Source organism: Podarcis vaucheri (genome assembly GCF_965113315.1).
Source record: "Podarcis vaucheri genome assembly, chromosome: 7".
Classification (NCBI taxonomy): Eukaryota; Metazoa; Chordata; class Lepidosauria; order Squamata; family Lacertidae; genus Podarcis; species Podarcis vaucheri.
In genome coordinates this window covers 30,148,145-30,169,142 of record NC_138765.1, presented here as the reverse complement: position 1 = coordinate 30,169,142, position 20,998 = coordinate 30,148,145, and the positions used below count along the sequence as shown (strand labels likewise).

Genomic DNA, 20,998 nt, shown 5'->3' with positions numbered 1-20,998 from the left:
TGTCATGTAGATATACGGATGAACATCTTCCTTAAAAAGAGCAGACAGTTTGAAGTATGTAAAGCAGAGGTTATCCACCTTTCTGCTGAAGCAGTTTACAATTTTAGAGGACTAAAACAAATGATATAACATTTAAAGTTAGGGGAGGGGCAGTCCAGCAGCAGACCCTGATGTTGTCTGTGGCTGGCTGCCTCCCCCCCCCCCCAGAGCATATGGTGTCTGTGGACCCTGTGGGGGAGGAGGGGACAGTCTGGCTGGAGCAGGTCAGATGGTGTCTGAGTTGTAGACCCATAAGACCTGGAGGGCCCAGCGTTGGCTATCCCTGATTCAGTCCACTAATAAACAGTTGATGACAGCAGCTGCAGGCAGTGGCGTAGTGTGGGTTGTCAGCACCCGGGGCAAGGCAAGTAATTTGCGCCCCCTAACCCGTGGATTTGCGCCCCCTAACCCTAACCCCCAGATGTTGCGCCCGGTGCGGCCAGCCCCCCCTGCACCCTCCACGCTACGCCACTGCCTGCAGGTTTTCACTTCTTTTTATGTGACCCTCCAAAACCAAATCATGCACAACCCAATTGGTTCTATGTGGGAATTTTTTACCATTAAGAACAGCATGTGTAATATAAGAATGCTTCAGCAGAATCACAAAACTGATCTGCAAATAGTGCAACAACCCCAGCTAGCCTCAAACTGGCGTTGCCAGCGCGGCATATTGAGAAATTGATTTTTAATCCAAACCATTTTATTAAACACGTTTCCGAGAAGATGCATTGCGACATAATTAGCTGTTGTGGACTGGGAGGAAATGGACTCTAGTTCTGGAAATCGTATCCCACAGGACATGTGTGAGCCTTTAAGGTGAAACCAGACTCTGCTGTATTTATTAGCTATGCGGCTCTTACATGAAAAAAAGAGAGGAACGCCCCGACACGTGTCTGCCTCCTTCACAAGACGGCCATCCACCCGCTCCCACCCCCGCGTAACGCTCCGCCGCCCTCTCCAACGATCTGAAGCATCTCAAGCCAATCAGAACGGGAAGAGCTTGCCAACCAATAGCGTACGAGGCGGAGAAGCTCCAGCCGGCCGCTGTGGTAAACAATAACGAGAGGGAGCTCGTGCCTGAGCGATAGTCCTGGTGCGCCAATCAGTCGGAGAGTAGCCACGCATACCGGTCCAATAGTGGGAGGGGAGGCGGGAAGAGGGGGAGAGGCGCGCGCCAAAACTAGGCAGCGGCGGCGACGCGCGCGTTCTCTCTTCCTCTCGAGGGGAACATCAACCGCTGGGAGGGGGCGTGGCCTGCGAGGGGGAGGGTGTGCGAGCCAGGCGGGGCCCACGCGCGGAGGCGGGGCCGGACCGAAGGAGGCGGGGCCGGCTGGAGCAGGAGCTGCTGCTGTCGCAGTAAGAGCCGAGCTGCGGAGGGGGCAGCAGTAAGTGCAGTCCAAGGCTGGGCAGCAGCGCTGTTTGGATCTCCAGGAAAGATGCGAACTGGCAGCCGCTTCGGCAGGGCTGTAATTGCGTTTGATGAGCCTGGTGCAGTTAGGAGGAGGGAGGTACAGAACCTGTAATTCTTGGATGGGAAGCGCGAGAGAGGCCCGCTGCCTCTGGGGAGCTCGCCTGGCAGCAGCCTTATTTAGTGGGCACTTAGACCCATTGGCAGCGAGAAGCGAGCAAAGGCAGAAGCAGCCTTTTCTCTCCGCTTTCCCAACATCTGTGCCCAGACAATAGCAAGACCAGAAGGGAGGCAGCGATTTCAGAGACTTCAGTGCCTGAAGGATCGAGAGAGAGTCTGGGGCTGGGAGCTCAGGCAACCAACTGTCCGCCCAGCCCAATAATGAAATGCACAATTTCCCTCCCACCCTCTAGCTTTCTCAAACCGAAGTGTGGATCTCCGATTAGAGCTGTGGATCTCTAGTGTATTCTCTCGAGGCTTTTTTTTTTTAAAGAGACAGTTGCTTTCATCCAATGAACAAGGAAGAAAAAGTTGTGAATCGTTTCTTCTCTGGGGAGGAGGAGAAGGAAGGAGGAGCCACGAAAGTCGGGATGCAGTTTGCCAGATGGTCATAAAAAGAGAAGAAAGCAAGCAAACAGCTACCCGACGACGTTTATTTTAAAAAAGAAATTACTCTGCATTAGGTGCATTTGCTTGCAAGCTAAGAAGGAGATTCCCACGAAGTCTTACCTAGAGACAAGCAAGAGGGATATTAGCGATACAGTAGTTTGATTCCCCCCTTTTTCTTTTAGTCCCTCCGCCCCATCCAAACCCCTCCTCTGGCCTTGTAGATCCTCCCCTTTTCTTTTTTTCTTTTTGGAGGGAGGAGGAGGAGATGAACGTTCGGCTTTTCCCTAAACAGCCGGCCGATTATTGCCAGAAGAACCCGATCTGGGAAGCCTCGAGGATGCGGCTTGCAACAGACGAAAGCTGATGGTGAGTCCGTCCGGGAAAAGAGCGAGCGAGAGAGGCCGGGCTGAAGTGGATGGAGAGAGGAGAAGGACGGAGGGGGGCTTGCAGACAACGCCGCGCTTGGGACCAGCCGATCGCGCCCCCCGTGCGCAACAGCTCCCTTGTGCAGAGCGCGCCAAGCTCCCGCTCCTTTCCCTGCAGAAATGCTGCATCATGAACCCATCACCCATCCGGATCTGCCCCTGAACCAGACAGAGAACAGCACCCCTGGTGCTTAATAGCAGCAGCAGTAAGCAAGGAGGGAGCAAGGCGTGGACGAAGTAAAGGGAAAGAAAAAGAAAGATCCGCCAGGTACCCCTCCCTTTCTGTCTGGCCAGGGCTGCCTCCATCTGCTGTCTCAGGACCCCCAAGGAGGCAGCGATGCCTCGGCCGTAGCCTTCGTGCCAGAAGGGGGAACTCCTCTTACAAGCGTGTGCGCGAAGAGGCGGCAGGAGGGCAGGCAGGAAGAGGAGGCTGCTTATCTCTCCCTGCGTGTCTCTCCGCTGAGCATCTCGTCAAGCAACTCCTCAACTTCTTGCCCGGCTGGAAGAGCAACCCGGAGCAGCTGCTGCAACTTCTCTTAGGGACAAGGGCTGCAAAGCAGAGTGGGACGGTGGCAAAGAAGCGCGCCCGGGTGGGTCCCTCTCTGTCTCTGTTCCTGGAGTGTCTAGTCTAGACTGAGACACGTGTCCTTTCTCGAAGAAAGCCAATTTTTAACTCTAGCTCGGGAGAAGCGCGCGTTTTCATACTTCTGCACCACCACCCTTTATTATAATTATTATTTTTACAACCGGGATTTTTATTTTTTAAGTCTCTGGATGGATCCACTCAACGGAGCAGGGCGCGCATTTTTATTAAGCATATAGCTCTCTCCTCTCCTCTGAGACAGCTGATCCCAACCACCCGCCCTTTGATCCCGCCCGGCAGGTTGCTGGGGTCGCCTGTCTGACGCCCCGCTGGGGTTGCTGCTGCTGCCGCCGCCGCCGCCGCCCTCGCAGCCTCCTCGCGCCGGGTCCGGTAGCTTCGATCCGGGGTGGCTTCGCCGCCGCTGGTGCCGGGCCTTGCGGAGCGCCCATGCTGCTGCTGCGGAAGCTGCCGGGCATGCCGGGCTGGCCGCCGTCGGCGCTGGGTCTGCGGCTGCCGCAGAAGTTCCTCTTCCTGCTCTTCCTCTCGGGCCTGCTCACGCTCTGCTTCGGGGCCCTCTTCCTGCTGCCGGACTCTTCCCGCTTCAAGCGCCTCTTCTTGCCCCGCCGAGGGGGCGCCGGTGACGCGGGCGGGGACTTGGACGGGCTCCGCAGCCTCACGTCGCCGCCGCCACCGCCGCCCGGGGCCGACCCTGGCCGCCGCCATGCCGCCCCCAGCCCGCCCAACGCCGCCGCCGCCCTGCCGCCGCCTCGTCGCCTCAGGGACCCCAAACTCCCCCCCGCGCAGGCGGCGGCGGTGATGGAAGCCGCCGCCGCCACTTCCTCCCGCCGAGAGCGCCTCAACCCGCTCCACCGCCAGGTGCCGCCCGGGGAGAAGAAGGCGGCGGGAGCGGGAAGCGGCACCGGCAGCGCGGCCCCGCTCCGGCAGACGAGAGCCCCGTTCCGCTTCGACTACGAGGTCTTCCGCCGCAGCCTCCGCCACCCGGTGCTGGGAAGGAGGAAAGGCGGCACCGAGGACCCCGAGAACCGAGTCCGGCGCCTGAAGCTCAAGGAGGTGAGTGAGGAGGCGCTTCTCCATCTCCCCCTCTGCACACACAAACACACGCTTTCTCTTGGCATCTTTTTCCTCCCATGGCTTTCCTCAGGTTTTGCCGCCTTCTGAATTAAATTTCTGTTCACTACTTCATTAATTAAGATGCTATCAATGGGAACGGTTCTTTTAGCAGAGTGCCTGAGAAATGACAGGTCCCTGCCCCAAAGAGCCTAAGTGCTCTAAATCAGGTATCTTCAACCTTTTCAGACCCAGGGCCCACTTTTCACCCAAGCATGCCCATGGGGGCCCATTTCTTAATCTTTCCCCATCTATTATCATGGTGGTACTGCTCCCCTTGTGACCCCCCCCCCTTGGACCTGGCAGTGACCCACCAGTTGAAGACCAGTGTTGTAAAATGTGTGATAGATGAGGGTAGTCAGTATGGTGCTGTAAAATTACAACTCCCATCGTCCCTGACCATTGGTCATGCTGGCTGAGGCTGATGAGAATTGAAGTCTTCCACCCCTTGAGAGCACCATGTTGGCTACCCTTGCCATAGACAGGGATGAAACAATTCCTTTGGTGTGGAAGCTCTGCTTTTGAATCCTGTATAGTTGATGTCAGAAATGGCTTTCTGACTATGTTCAGAGGTATGGTTTTCCGTCAGGGCTGCACCTTTTGCACACTGGAAATAGGTTGCAGGGCTGAACCCTGGCTCAAATACATTCCACCCCTTTGGTTACCTCTCCACAGCTCCCCTCATATCTTTTGAGTGCATTCAGAATTAATCTGGAATTGTTACTACTGTATTAAGTTGCTGTCTTCACAAGTGTTTACATGGATTAGAGTTCCTCACTTTGCCTCATAAGCATGTGTTGAAAGGGTGGGAACAACAGACTGGCTTGAGACTGCTGTCTTAAATCCACTTATCTGGGGAGTAAGTAAGCCCCATTAAAACTTGGAGGGATGTGTGTAAAGCATATTGTGCTGTAAAGCATATAACTTGGAACAACTTCAGATGTGACTTTAACAGGTAATGCGCTGCAGACCTGTGTTGTGTCTGTTGGTCTGCTAATGCCATCATCTTTGAAGTGGGGACACACACTGGTTTTTCAACCATGAAGATGTATGCTGAAAAGCTGGGGATCTCTGAAGCTCTGTGCAGTGTGTTTCTGTGATGTATGTGATTTAAAACATGTTGAAGACTACAGGTTCTAGAGAGTGTGTGCAACATGGGGTTGTAATGCATAGCTGTTAAAATTGTGAAGTGTCTTGCAAAAGGCATGTTGAGTGATAAGTAAACATCTGCATCATATCTTGAGTATTGTGCTTTTCTCATCATCATCACCCCCTTCCTTGGGTTATGCCTTTCACCCCATTGCCTCTTTAGGCTTCTGTTAACTGCCCATTAATATTCCTTTTGTCCACTCACCTTTTCCATGTTCCCAATTCCTTCCTTTCATTCAGCATTTCTTGACTGTCTTATTCCTCTCATACACTACCCTTCATTCCTCCCCCCTCATGTTTCCACTTAACCACTCTTTCTCTTTTTCTGACTTACCTTCCATTTTTGCTCTCAATGGCTTTTTCAATTACTCTTCCATGCCTTCTCAATTTGTCTCTTCTTAATGCTCCCTTTTAGCTGCTCCTATGCATGTTTACTCACAAGTAAGCCCCACCACTCTGGGATTTTCTCCCTGTAACCCTGCATAAGAGTGTAGCCCTGCAGTACCAGCCCTTGTGCATGCTTAGAAGTAAGTGCCACAATATTTAATAAAGCTTACACCCCAGTAAGTGTGTTTAGGATACTGTACAGACTTAATTACTTTCTTCACTTCCCCTTATCCCCCCCTGCTCCCAGCGTTCATTACCCCAGTGTTTTCCATTACACATTCTTTTTCATGATACAGTGTTATATATACATAATATTAAACACACAACCTCAAATTTTTGCAACCTCAAGCCAAACCTTTTTACAATAATATATTTTGTTTCTAGGAATTGACTACAGTAGTGTACATATTGTTTGTGTTGTATACGTATGATAAAGAATGCAGATGTTGCATAATAATAAGTATATTGTTGAAGCTGAGTGATGTGTAAGCACTAGAAGTGTGGCATATAAAGAATAAATAAATATAATTCCCATATGTTACACAATGCATCATATGTCATATGTGAGTGTGGTACATAAAAATGCACTCTCATATTTTGCTTTTTGTTTTCCTACCCTCATTTCAAAACTTCATGCACCATATTAATACACAATATGAACTAATCCCTTCTCACCTTTAGTTAGTGAGCCCCCTCAACGTTGCTGCTCATTTTTGTATTTTTTCTTACAGTGTCACCTGTCAATTCTTTGTTATCTCATGCTGTCTTGTGTACAATAACAGTTTTTCATGTAATATAGTAGAGCTTATGGTGCACACACGTCTTTTTTAATTCTGTTATTTGTTTCTGGTGAAAGAGGCTTTTGAAACTCAACAAAAGCCTGCTAAACCTATTTAACCAGAAATTAGCATGACAGAAGCAGTTAAAATAGAGATACTTGCCCAGTATATATATTATCAGACTTTTTGAAAAGTTATCTGGATACAGCTGTAGCTAGTCTGTTATATTGGTTTGGTCCTCCTTCAGTTCATGTTTCACTAGGATCCCTGTGTGTGTTTCACCAACATTCCCCTATTATTCTTACTTGTATTGCATTTTTTCTACTAATCATTCTGGCTTTCCAAATACCTTTCTTGTGGTTTTATCTATCCCTGCTTCTGCCACCCATCTACTTATACTTCCTTCTCTTCAATACCAGATTGAGATGCCTTTTCTGGAGCTAACTTAGCACTCGGCCCTTTGAAAGCACATGTTCCCTTCACCTCTCCTCTTTGCTTTCCCATAGAGCATATATGAAGGAATTCTAATAAGCTGGTAGCAGGACACAATAAGATCAAACTGAGTGAAGAGACTCTCTGGTTGGGTCTTCGGGGAAAAACACTGTAGAAATTGAAATGGCTCTTGGGAAATGGTGGAAGTTTGGTCAATTGAGATGCATGAAACCAAAACTTGATGAAGTGTTTGAAATAGATAGGGTGAAGAGGCCCAGAAGGTCATCCCAAGTCCAAAGTGAACCTTTTGCCTAACGATTAGATTACATCAGCCTCTCTAAGACCTGTTTCAACCTTTTCAGACCTTGGACTCATCATTAACCACAGCTTGCCACATGGGACCCATTCCTGTATTTCATTTTGTTTTTGACTGCACATCTTCCTACCTTTACCCCTTTCTCCTCTTGCTTTCTTGTAACAAAAATAATGCTGCTGGTACGACTCACATTAGGGAGGAGATCAGTGGACTTCCACTCCTCAGCTAGCGTGCAGAGGGCTGGGATGAACTGTTTGCACCTCTGCCAAAGGTAGGACACACAGCTGTAGTGCACATGTAGGAAAAGTCAGAATTGTCTTGCTAGCTCCTTTGAACTGGGGCGGGGGACACACCTGGCCCTGAACTTGACCATCGGTGAGAACCTGTATTTGTGGCAAAACCCATTTTTCAAAAGGAAATTTCATTTTGGCACATGTCCACCCACGAAGGTGCATGCCATTTCTGGTCAAAGCAACCTTCGATTCCCAGTGTTATAGGCAACAGAACAGACATAGATAAAAGCCTGTGGGAAGCACTTGTGTTTGACCCAGTGCGGCCTCTCTTCCTTTGTACAGTATGTTGGCACCCAGCATTTGATGAGACACAAGGAGAATAATAGACCAGATTCTACCATGTGTCTGTGTTGGACTCCGAACAATCTCGCTTGTCACGGTGGGTTTCACACGTGTAACTGAGGACAGAGATTTGGCCCAGTGCCAGCATTGCATGCATAAAGGACTGGCTAGCAGCTTTGCAAAAGGGTGACCTAGTTAACCAACAAGCTATAGATTCAGTGCAGCACTTGGGATCCTTTGGCTCCGCTGGCTTGGAGCAAACCTGAGGTTGGCAACAGATGCTAATTCATAAAGCACAGAGATGAAATGGTGCGAGCATTAATTCTCTGGATCAGTTCCTCCATCAAACATCTTTGAACAGGGAGGAAAGTCTAAATGTAGTAGAACAAAATCCATGGTGACAAATCATGGTCGCAACACACCTTTTTATTTATTTTTTAAAAATATACAATATAAAATATTATTTCTGATTCTGAGCTTTTCGATCAAGTCTTGCAGAGAAAGCAGTGCACTAACAATAAAATTCTAATTTCTCTGCCAGGCAACCAGACAAAATGCACCCGGGGTGCTCGTTTTTCCTTACAGTCCCAGGCATAGTTGAGATTAGCTCTGCCTGCCTGTTGGACTGTTGTTAGCAGCAGGGAATTGAGAGAGGACTGCTGCCCCCCTCCCTGCCGCCTGGGTTTCTTTGACACTTGGGAGTTAAGGCTTCTCATTTGTTTCTTGCTGCATTGCAAGCTTCTGCGGCCTAGAGCATGCTGGTACAAGAGTTTCTCTTAACCACAGTAGCATTGCTTTATACAAGGCAGCACATACAAGCCGGTTGAATAAATGAGTAAAGCATCTCTAAGTTAGTGGCACTTGAATCATGAAACCAAGGCTACGTGTGAATTTTCCCTAAGCATGCACCTCTAGCAATCTCTAATGTACAATCATGTCCAACATGATTATTTCTCCATAAATTAAGAGTAATCTATGCAAGGCTGCAAAAGTGCGTCACCTGATTCAGAAGAGCTGGCATCTCTGCATCTGTGATTACTTGGCACCTAACGTTGAAGGGCCTACATTGCTGTCTGTTAAGAGGTAGCTTTGAAAGCAGTGTTAATGAAGAAATGGATCCCCACCCCCGTTCTTTCCAAGTAGCTCATTTTTATTCCCTTTCTCCCTTTTGTTAGTACATTTTGTTGCAGAAAACCTGTAGCTGATGTATATTCAGTACAGCCTTAACACAGGCTTGAAAACTGGAGATGCTTCTGGGGTGTTTGCATGTGGCCATTTCTTGAAGGGAAAAGGCAGCCTTGGTTTCTTTTGCGGATGGGGGCAGAATGTGAATCCTACTTGTAGAAAGTGTTGCATCTCTTTTTCCCACCAGAAAAAAGAAAGGAAGTAGGGGCTAGTTGTGTTTTCTTTTCAAGTTATTGTAGCATAGGAGCAGATCAGAAGTAATCTTGGTTGTACAGAAGTTGCCTACAGGTGTGACTCGCTGAGTACAGGTCTAAAGTTGATGTCTTCCCTGCCCCAGATCCAGGCAAATTCATCTGGATAGCCCCCCAGGATTGGAAGCTATAGCTAACCCTGTGGCCTCACAACCCTTTGGGAAGATTTCTAGTGGGGACAAAGAAGCAGCTTCTGTCCTGGAAACTGACCTGATTGTTACATCTGTAATGACTCTGCTGCGGTAACAGAATTTGGTGTAACATATGCTATATTCTGTGGAAGGCAGTGGAAGACAGGAGTGCCTGGCGTGCTCTGGTCCATGGGGTCACAAAGAGTCGGACACGACTAAACGACTAAACAACAACAAAAATGCTATATTCTGGATACATTCAAATAATGTATGGGTTAATTAATAGGACTGTGGTATTTTAAATAATCTCCAAATATCTCTATTCTATCATTCTGGTTTTAACCAGATCCTTTAGTGGCTTACAATTTAAAAAATCCAGTAAAACAGGTTAGAGCACATCACATCCCAGTTCTAAGCAAGAAAATAGGAAAACAGCAGCAAATGTTCAATATAAAAACAAGCATATCAATTGGTTGTTCCTGAAAAGCCTTCTGAATCAGAAAAGCTTTTGCTGAGTTGTGTTTGAATTCTTAACACTTACCTAATTTTCAGATACATCATGTACTCAAATTCAATGTAAAATACTTGCGTATTTTAAAGTAAAAAATTAAGTAAAAGTCCTGCATGTTGTTTTTAAAGAACTTCATTTGTCATCTTTTCAGCTATTGGACTAGGGAGGTAACTGTGCAAAACAGGAAAAGAGGCTAGTTAAAGATAAAAAGTTGAGTTTTCAGCAATTGTAAGGACTAGAGGAAGGAAATGGATCATTGGGGTAAAGATAAAAATGTATTAAAAAATAGTGAAAATCTTTGCAGGAAAGAGAAGGCGACAGAGCTCTGTGTCAACCTTTAGGATAGATAGCAGCTGTTGATTTATTAGTATGATGCAATTTTAGGGAGTTGCTGAGAAGACACTGAGATTTGTTGGATGGCATGTCAAAATACTGTGTAAGTTGTTTCTTAGGCAATAGACACATGAAAATGCTTTTGCCAGAAGTTCTTGTGCAATGAATTGGTTTGTGACTTTAATTTCCAGATAATTCCTTTAATAGAATTAAAAAATCAGAACAAGGAGAGGGTAGTAATGAATCAGGAACATTTTCAAATGCAAGTTAGCAATGCTTCGCATTCTTTTATCTTTTTTTTTAATGCCCCTGAAATGTTTACATGTATATTTAAAGTTGGGTGTGCATGTTGACAAGTCAGAATTTACTAATGTGTACCATATAGAAATTTTATTTTATTAATTAATTTTTTAAAATAATTTTTTAAAAATAAAATTTCTATCTTCCCTTCTTCCCACAGGAACTCAGGGTGGTCAACTGCCAAGCAGGACAATTTAAAATATAATAAAAACCCATTTAAAGCGTTTAAAAACAATAATAAGATCTAAAAACATGTAAAAACAGTCACATATCCTCACAACTTTTCTTTTCAAGGTTGACAGGAACAGCTTCTTTCACTCTCAAATGCCTGGGTGAACAGGAATGTGTTTAACTTCCTTGTGAAAGTAATTAATGAAGAATACAGAGGTACCTTACCAGGGAGGGCATTCTACAAACAGGGAACCGCTACCAAGAAGGCCCTGTCTCAGATCAGTGGCACGATTAATAGGGCCTCTCCTGCTGATAATAGGACCTGAGATAATACTGGGAAGTATCTTTCAGATATTTGGGTCCCAGGTAGTTTATGTCTTTGGGATTATCTGCTGCTTCTTGCTGTGTTTACATTTAGTTCTAAGCCTAGGTTTGCTGCTGGATAATGGGTTAAACAACCACAGCACTGTTTAATGCTCTTGGGCCACTCATTCCTATACTGATTTAGGGAAGGGTTCAGGTGTTTGTCAACTTGATAAGTTCAAGGAATTCCAGGGACAACAGTTGGGCCATTCAGTTTATTCATAAAAAATAATTATTGGACTTGTCATGAAATCTTGTCTCTCAAAAGAAAGAAAGTGGAATTGAGAGCCCTTAAACATTCTGGTGTTTATTGACTACCCCCCCCCCTCAGATTGGTTACATTGAAAATGTAACCAATCTGAGGATGAGGTGAGTTGGAGTCGTATTTAACTTGGAGTAAATGGTTGTAGAAATAGGCTCCAGATAGGCTAGCTCCAGGTTTCAGACAGCCTCCTCCCTCTAGCATTCCCAGAAGATGGCCTGCTGTAAAGTGTCCTCTGCCTCCTGAAACATTTGCAGATGGTTACAAGATGTAGATTGGTGCTTTTGAATTATGGTGCTGGAGGAGACTCTTGAGAGTCCCATGGACTGCAAGAAGATAAAACCTATCCATTCTTAAGGAAATTAGCCCTGAGTGCTCACTGGAAGGACAGATCATGAAGCTGAGGCTCCAATACTTTGGCCACCTCATGAGAAGAGAAGACTCCCTGGAAAAGACCCTGATGTTGGGAAAGATGGAGGGCACAAGGAGAAGGGGACGACAGAGGATGAGATGGTTGGACAGTGTTCTTGAAGCGACAAACATGAGTCTGACCAAGCTGCGGGAGGCAATGGAAAACAGGAGTGCCTGGCGTGCTCTGGTCCATGGGGTCACGAAGAGTCGGACACGACTAAACAACAACAACAACAAGATGTAGGACTTTCTCAGTAGTGGCAGCCCTTTTACAGATAGGTCCACTTGACTTCCATGTATGGCTGGCATGTGGAGCCTTTGGATCTCCAGAAGTTGCTGAACCACAACAACTCCCATCAGCCCTAGTGAGAATACCTGATGGCCAGGGATGGTGGAAGTTGTAGTTCAGCAACATCTGGAGAGCCAGAAGTACCTCACACCTGATATATGGAATAGGTGTATGTGAACGAAGAGCCTTTCTCTCTCTGAGGAAAATTAATCCTGTAAGCATTGTGCCTGTTGAGCTTTGGTTCTTTTAAAGAATAAAGCTGTTACTCAGAGTCAGCTTCTTTAACATGGCTCATTGCCCAAAAAAATTATTCATGCAGTGGCTTTCTGGGGAATGTCCCTGTAGGGTCCCACTCCTATACTCTTGGTCTTCTATCAGCCTGGACACTAACGAGTTCTGGAGATCTTTTGCACTTTTCAATACACTTTTGTCTAGTTTTGATGTGAGGAGTGCAGTGTACCATCAGCAAAGGTTGTAGAGTTCTTGTGTGCATGTCCTATTAGGGGCTCCGCAGCTGGCATGCTATTGGCAGTGATTGTTGAAGCTTTTGCTTTCAGGGAACTTGCTCTGTGCCAAACACTTCTATGTTGATTTGCCAGTTGAGGAATCCCTGAGCACCTGCCAGTGTATTGTGCAGGGTTCTGATGTGCTCTGTGCTCTGTTCGTGCGGGGATCTGGGCAGTTCTGTTGTGCCTTGCTATTGGTCTGCTGATCAGTGTGCAATACAGAACATAAGTAATGGTCTCCTTCTGCTGCAAATTGCCAAGAAAGATTGGCAGAGGTAGCAAGGAGTCTTTGAGGAATGTTATAACATCACTGAGGAGCTTTGATAAACTTTCAAGGACCCCCAAGTTCCCTGGAATACAATTTGCCAGTGCAATTCCTGGGCTTCGTATTTGGCCACAGGAGGGGGTACTTTGCACTTTATTAATTTGGAAAGTTGCTTTTGGGGAAACTTTCTGTACATTGGTTTGCACATGCAGTGGTGCCTCGCAAGACGAAATTAATTCGTTCCGCGAGTTTTTTCGTCTAGCGAATTTTTCATCTTGCGAAGCACGAAATCCCATAGGAATGCATTGAAATTCAATTAATGCGTTCCTATGGTCAAAAAACGTCCAAACAAAGCCAAATTTGGTACAACAAGAGTTTATTAAGTGCTCTTTTAAAGTCACACATACTGTAAAGAGCATTTCAAAAAGGAACAATAAATTAAGTTTCTAAACATGACAGAAAAACATTTAAAAATCAACCAAGTGTACAGTACATTTTCTAAGACTCTGGGGGACAACTCGAAGAAGGTTCCTCTTCCACTCTTTGCTTCTTGCTGAAGAACCCCCTCCTCAACTGTTCCTCCAGCCGCCCACCACACAGCAATTCAAATCCAGATTTTTTTTAAAAAAAACAGCAGAGTGGCCCAATGGTCACAGAAAATCATAAAAATGCAGAAAATAAAACACACAAGCTTCCAGATTCTTGTAAACCCCTCCCCAACACCAAGTCCTTGAATTCCAAACACCCCAACCCAAAATCCAAAAACCTCCCAAAAAAGTTTTAAAAGTTTAAAAGAAGTTTTGGAAAAGCTTCAAAAATCACCAAAGTCTTCAAAAACCTCAAAAAAGGCTACCACACTGCGTTCTATGAGTTGCTCCTCGAAGTCAAGTCGCAACTGTATTAAAGGTGTTAAGAAAAAGGAAACAAACTTGCAAGACGTTTTCGTCTTGCGAAGCAAGCCCATAGGGAAATTCGTCTTGCGAAGCAGCTCAAAAAATAGAAAACCCTTTCGTCTAGCGAGTTTTCCGTCTTGCGAGGCATTTGTCTTGCGGGGCACCACTGTAATGGTCCACAACTGCACAAATGATAAACCATAGGGGGCTACAAGCTGCAGTTCAATAAAGACAGCTGTTAATGTTTATTAAAAGTGAATATATTGTAGCCATGATTTTAACGTAGTAGGAGAGTCAGAGTTGTGTAGAAATGGCAATATCAGAATTCAGCTTCTGGGTATGTTTCCCTCCCTCCCTCCCTCCCTTTCTCCTTCCTTCCTTCCTTCCTTCCTTAAAACAAGTTTCTGGCCCTTATAATCATGCAGCTCTGTTTGAAAGGCTGTGGACCATACCTGGTGAAATTTCAGAACATCAAGGAGAGGAGATGTACTTTGTCATAGAATGCACAAAGAATTCACATACTCAATCCCTGGCAACTCCAATAAAGGATCATAGGGAGCAGAAGTTGTGTCCATCAGACCTGGAGAGCTGTCAAACACTAGGCCACACGGTCCAATAGTTTGAATTGGCATAAGAGAACTTCATATGCTCATTTCCATTGATTTACACAGCATTTCAATATTCAGAAGCCTTTTATGTATTTATCTAGCTGACCCTTGCAACAACTCTTTGAATTCATTCTGCCCCAGAAGCGGTGATTTGCCTAAGGCTTTTCTCTTCCCCGCTTCCAAAGTTCCAAACAAAGAATTTCAGTGTGTCAGCTAAGCACTCTTCCTGGTTATCTTGTGTCACTGTTTCTCTTTGGAAACATGAGCCCTGGTCACCAGAAATGATGATCTGCCTGTGATGTGCACAGTAACATTTCACAGGATGAAAGACAGGTGGGTCAAGAAGTTATTGATTCTCTGTCATCCCATTTCAAGCTGTGATTTCATCCATGTGAAGCTGGGCTGGTCTTAGTTTAAAAAGACTATTCCATTCTATGCAGGTCCAAACTCAAATAACTGTTCAGTCCTACTCCTTACCTCTAGAGTAGCCTTCCCTAACCCAGACTGTTTTGCACTCCATCATCCCTGACCATTGGTAGTGCTGGTTGAAGCTGAAATACAAAACATCTGAAAGGCACCAAGTTGAGAAAGATTTCTATACAGCTGGTGTGGGAATCTTTGGCCCTCCATATGTTGCTGAACTACAACTGCCATAAAATCCCATGCTTGCAGGAGCTGATGGGATTTGTAGTTCAGCAACAACTGGCAGACCAAAAGTCACCCACCCCTGCCAAAGAGAGTAAAAATAACCTTCGTTTCTCAGCTGCAAGTTGGTAGACATTTTGCTCTATACCTGAGAAGTAATAATTTATCTTCACTATATTTCCCTACTGTAGAAGGTTAGTACCCATCTAGAGAATTGTCTAAGATGAGGTGTGTTACTTCTGACAGTTGCTTGATGCTTCTTAGAGGTAAGAAAATAGTAAAACCACTTCAGCAGTATCTGCAGTACTGCTTTGTTTTCTTTAAAAAGCGTCAAACAAATATAGGATAATTCATCTCCTAAATTTGTCTCTGGAAGCTGGCTGTCATATAATTGATCAGTAGTGCATAGTTTCAGAGAAAATCTAATTTTTAACAAGTGCCAAATACTAGTGATTAATGTTCAAAAACTGCTGTCTGCTTGTGACCGTAAAAATTACAGAGTGGGATTCTTTATTTACGCTCACAATGATTTTTTCAGATCAAATTTGCTTGAGTTGCAAGTCAACATGATTGGCGGTCTTGCCCCACCCCCCTAAGGCAGCCTTCTTTGGAAAACACAACCAGAGATCTGGAGAACTCAAGCAGTTTCATTCCTGCCTCTTGTGTCATTGTAAGCAGTAATAAAGTGTTGTACTGTTGGAATTGAGCAGACAGTTTTGCTAGTAATGGATGAGGCAAAAGAGGCTTCCTTTGTGATGTCTTGTTGGCTTGACAGGATGGGTGGGGTAGGGGTGAAAGAGACCAATAGAGAAAAGAACAGGTATGGTCCCCTTCAGTTTTCTGAGGCCTAGTCATAAGGATTGCATTAGTGTTTGAGAATCAATTATTGGACACTGGGAATGGAGTATTTTTGTTTTTGCTCTGTGTCATCTGTTCAGAATCTTCTTTTGACTGATAGCCACAATACATCATATTCTTGTCTATTTATGAGTCATTCCTGTGGCTTCTTTGGGTGGAGGGAACCTGTTTTGGGTAGCCTAGCAAAACAGCTGACTCCAGAGGGCAACAAGACACGGCAGTGTCAGGGACTGGTTGGACACAGGAATGGTGGAAGGAACCAGCTGGGGAACCCCTAAGTGAAGAAGGCTCAGGGTCTGGGGATTGGTGGTGGGATGACGATGAATGGTCTGAGAGAGAAGACTAGGAGGAGGAGGTATCGGAAGCTAAAGAGGGAACAGGGCTTAGTGAGAAGGGAGAGTCTGTGACAAAGAGAAGTCCAGAAGCAGGAGAGTGGTAAGAATGCTAAGAACCAGAGATAACTCAGGCTGGTGAAGAAGCATGGGTCTCACTCCTGCGACAAGCTCCCCTCCCCCTGATCTCCCAGGACCTGGAGAGGCATGAAGCAGAAGAGTAAAGTCAGGTATGCAGATGCAGTCTCAGATTGCTTGGGGAAAACCCTGGAGAGTAGGGGACATAGGAAGGCAGGGCAGGGCAGGGACCGTCAGTCTCCACAACTGCCTTACAGGGGCAATACCTACTGAAGAAGAATTGCTTTGCTCATTAGGCCTGGCACCCCTGTGCAGATCTTGGTGTTTTTTAAATAAAGAGTTAACTTCACTTACTCTATGTGATTTATTGCTGGTTCGCTCCTAACAGGCAGATGCATGGAGCCAAAGTGATATGAGAAAGCTTCAAAAACACCATATGGTCTTAGTGTTACCTTGCAATCTTCTCTTGGGGTGTCTAATAGCCATTTTGTATTTGCAGTTTGTGTGGCAAAAGGTTTGATCCCAGTGCTAGACCTACTTAAAGTAGACCCATTGACATAAATGGACATGACTCACTTAAGTCCATCAATAGCAGACGGTCTAGTTCTTGACTGCATAGCTGATGCTAATATCCATTCATGATTATGAGCATGAGCCCAGAATGATGGTCAGGATTAATGCAGTTGTTATGAACTTGTCTTGAGTATCCTGGAAGATCGGGCAGAGGGGATAAAACTGTTCCTGGGCAGCCCTGGCATGGAGAGTGAGGAATATGCTTTTGAGCATACTGTGGCCATTTCAAAAGGTTAGGAAACTTTGACATGCAGCTTGGCTACTTTCATGAGCTGTCTGGGCTGCTCAGGTGCTGCACAGCTCATCTTTCCCAATCCTTTTCTGGGGGCTATAAGATAGCTTATTGAATAACCAGGAAATTGCGGAGGAGTGCTAGAAGGCGGGAATGTTGCTCTGTGACTCTTAGAGTCACACTGAATAGAGTAGGAATGCAAAGTAGGAATTACAAAGTATTTTGTAATTATGTATCTTTTTCGTTTTTTGTATTTTTCTAAACTTTTTTATGGATAAAACCTAATAAAATATTATTTTTTAAAAAATGAATAGAGTAGGAATGCAAGAAACTGCATTATACCAAGCTGGACCAATGAAGTTCATTTAGCTCAGGTTTGTCTGTACTGAGTGACCCGGCAACTCTCCAGAGTTTCATGCAGGAAGTTTCTCCCAGTGTTACTTGGAGATGCTGGGGATTGAACTTGGGACCTTCTGCATGTGAAACTCTCCCACCAAGTTGTGGCCGTTCCGTTGTTGGGGGTGTTAAAGAGCCAAGCCACTTATTGGATAGTGCAGGAGACTGGTGCCCAGAATCACTTCCATGTGTTCCATCATGCCAGCTGGGTGTGACAGAACTGTTAACATTAAGCTTGGTGTGGTTAAGCTGCCCTTTCTGTACTTCTTCAAAAAGTAGTGGCCTGCTTGCCTAGATTATCGTAACAGCAGGTTTATCATATGCCTAGTACCTTTGCATGCCTGCTTACCTCTGCATCACATGGAACCTAAGAACAAATGGCAGATAGCAAGCAGGTTAAAGGAGATTTACTGCCAATGGTGCAAAGCAGGAATGGGGAAATAAAGAACATGGAAGATGTAGGGACATGGGTCAAGTTTTCTACTTCTTGGAAAAGAAGTGACTTAACTCTAGAAATGCCTATATAGCAGCCCTGTGTATCTTACAACACACAGTTCTGTTCAAAGTGAGCACTTAACATTCTAGGCTACCTTGGAGACCAATTAGAATTTTCTTTACTAAAATAGATTGGATCACATGTGGTTTTGCTACACAAGGGTAGTTGCCCTGTAGGAAAAAGTATGTCTCTTATGAAGTGTGGTGTGAAGGTTTGTTTTGCCATGAGTGCACAGGATGGAAAGTTGCTGTGCATGTGAAAGTTGCTTCCTGCATCCCCTTTAGCTGTAGTTCAGTTGTACTTTGCCATGCCAATTGCTCTCATTGAACTTCCTCTCATTCTAAATGCAAACTTTTTTTTTGCTTTTGTGCAATTTGTTGTTGCTTCCTTATTTTATTACCCTGGTTTAGCTTAAAAAAAACAAAAAACCCAATTGCGTTTTTCTTGCAAATATGCAGCTTGGCTTATGATAAATAACAGTATTCAATCAAGCACTGCAGGGGAGGCGTTGCTGGTGTAAACATTTGTTTTGAAAGTCCTCCTAGCTTTTTGCTACTAGTGTGCTTAGTTTCTCCCTACCTCCTGCAACAGTGTGGCTTGCTTCTTTTTGCTTTTGAGTGCCTTCAGAGATTCAGATTCCAGTCTGAATGTCTTCAACCCAACTACTCCCTGAATATCTAGGACCTGGGGGCAATTTGTGGTTGGATACCTGTCCTTTAAGACAGAGCTTTTATGTTTGGTTGAGGAGGTTTGCTGAGCTTTGGGGAGGTGGGAAGCCAGATTGACCTCCTCTTTTCACCCAGCAGACCAAGGTGTTAAACACGCTGAAGGGGATGGAGAAGACCAGGGAGGCAGATGGGTCTGACCATGCTGATTTCCTCTGTATTTCCAACATCTGGGCCCTGGCAGTTAAGACTGGCAGATGAGGTCAGGTGTAGTAGCTTCTAAAATTGGCTACAATACATGTTTGGAGAACTAATAACAACTGAATACTAGGTAAGAGCATACATAGTTGTTAGAAGGTGTGCTAAGCTTGTAAATGAATTATAGAAGAACCTATAACCACTTGCAATATGGGAATAATGATTCTGACCTACCTTACAGAATAATTGTAAAGATTTCTGAAGTAATACATTTGGGATGCCTGAACACTCAAAACACTTAATAAATTCAATGTCTATATTATCCACACCTTGTAAAAAAAGTTTCCTCATAACTCACTGTTAGACCTGAAGAGGCCTTTCCTCTTACTAGGACATCTCTGTATCCAGGCTTTTAGAGCATTCTTTTATACTTAAGACATTTATTTGTTCTCCTACCTATGTAGCTCTTCATCTATCCTATTGTGAAAGCCTTATTTCCTGGGATTTTTTTTACATAGGGATTCTACCTGTGCAGCTTCCACTACTCCTCTTGAGGCTGAAAAATCCATGATAAAGAACACTTCCTTACTGTAAATTGAGGGAGAAAAGTCACAGTTGTATGGCTCAGACAATATGGTTGTGGCACTTAACATGTGAATTCTTGTAGAATTGTAATGGACTGTGTTTTGACCTGAGGAGCTTAATGGAGATGGTTCTTATAGGGAGACACAGCTGCATTGTGGCTCGCCTGTTGAGGGTTTCGTGAGTCTTTGCTAGGGCCAGAGGCCTACAGGCACTTTGGTTTTCTGCCTGCATAGCCAGTAGATGTGAATGCACTTAAATCATTTTCCTCTGAAGTAATGTTTTCCTCTATAAGCTGGATGTACTTCAAATATATGAAACTTGGAGAGCTGACAATTGACAAGGTAAGTCATATTTTCAACCTAAATGGCATTCTAGCTTGAGTAGAACTTTGAAGCGATGGTAAATATATTTTGAGTACCACATTTTCTCAGGGCTATTACACATCATTCATTTTAAGATTGCACAGAATGGTACATTTCAACTGTTTGTTGCTTAGTATTGGTTCTAAGAAATCGACTTGGAGTATATTGATGCCCTCTTGGCCTTCTCTCCTTCTTTGTTTTAATCCTTTTTCTCTACTGTACTCATTGTAAATCTCCTTTGTATTAGAGGTTTTCATTTAACCTTGAACATGGGAAGCTGTAATTTTGAAGCCAAGCTGCTATCTATTCCAAGAAAAAGTAGAAAGCTCAGCTATCTTTCGGGGAGCGATTTCACGGATTACACAGAGTCAAATCCAGGTTTTCCACTGATTGTATACCCAACAATGTGTTGCAGCAAAAACAGTTTACACTTTCTGGGTGTACAATTACTGTATTCCATGGTCTTCAGCTCCTCAGTTTGGTATTGAGAGAGAGGCATTCTATCCAGTGGGATTTGGGGTTATATGTTTTGCATTCCACTGGGATGCAGTAGCCAAATGGTCGGAAAACATATCTTTAATCCTACAATTTGAGTTAGATGCCTTAAGCGGCTTCTCACCAACTATGTTAAAGAAGTCAAAGGTGGCTGCTGTATATGATATTTGAGCACCTCATGTTAGAAGGAGCAGCATTGATTGGACTCTAGTACTTGGCTTCTAGTAAGATATGTAATACTAACCTGCTGATTGGAATTTAAAACAAATCTGGCATAATATTCAGTATTTTGAGTTGCTTTTCCTTTGCCTTGTAGAACAGGGTGCAGAGCTTGTTAGCTTCCTCCCTTCTCCATCTTTAGGTGTTCAGCGACTACTTATTTCATACAACTGAAACCGCACTAGTAGAGACTGCTGCTTACTGTCACCAACGCTTCACATAATCTTTTAATTTGTCTATATAAGAGTTCAGACTTTCAGTGACATTGTGCAAGTGAACCACACAACAGTAACAGTTTCCTGGAGGGAATTGATCTATCCCTGAAAGTAATGTGTGTTTACTTCATCTTTAAATCAGAGGTGTAAGAGGGACATTGCCCAGATTGCATCCATGGTGCTTCTCTAAATTGTTGAAAAACTGTAGGCTGCTGCAGTTGGAAACTACAGACATGGAAATCCAAACTGAGTGCTCTTTAGATGTGGTTCTCCCATAGAAGATGGGCAGGGTGAGTTGACCCTTGTTTTCAACAAGTGAATAGTGTTAGCAGCAACTGGA

The 20,998-nt window shown here is 44.8% G+C and overlaps 1 protein-coding gene across 1 annotated transcript in view; it reads left to right on the top strand.

Annotated features, from left to right (window-relative positions):
- Positions 1–1,371: 1,371 nt before the first annotated feature.
- MAN1C1 (mannosidase alpha class 1C member 1) overlaps positions 1,372–20,998 on the top strand; it is a 129,375-nt gene continuing 109,748 nt past the window's right edge. Inside the window, exon 1 of the mRNA XM_082231641.1 lies at positions 1,372–4,135. Within this exon, the coding sequence (XP_082087767.1) occupies positions 3,512–4,135 (624 nt within the window). The 5' untranslated portion in view covers positions 1,372–3,511. The remainder of the gene's footprint in view (positions 4,136–20,998) is intronic.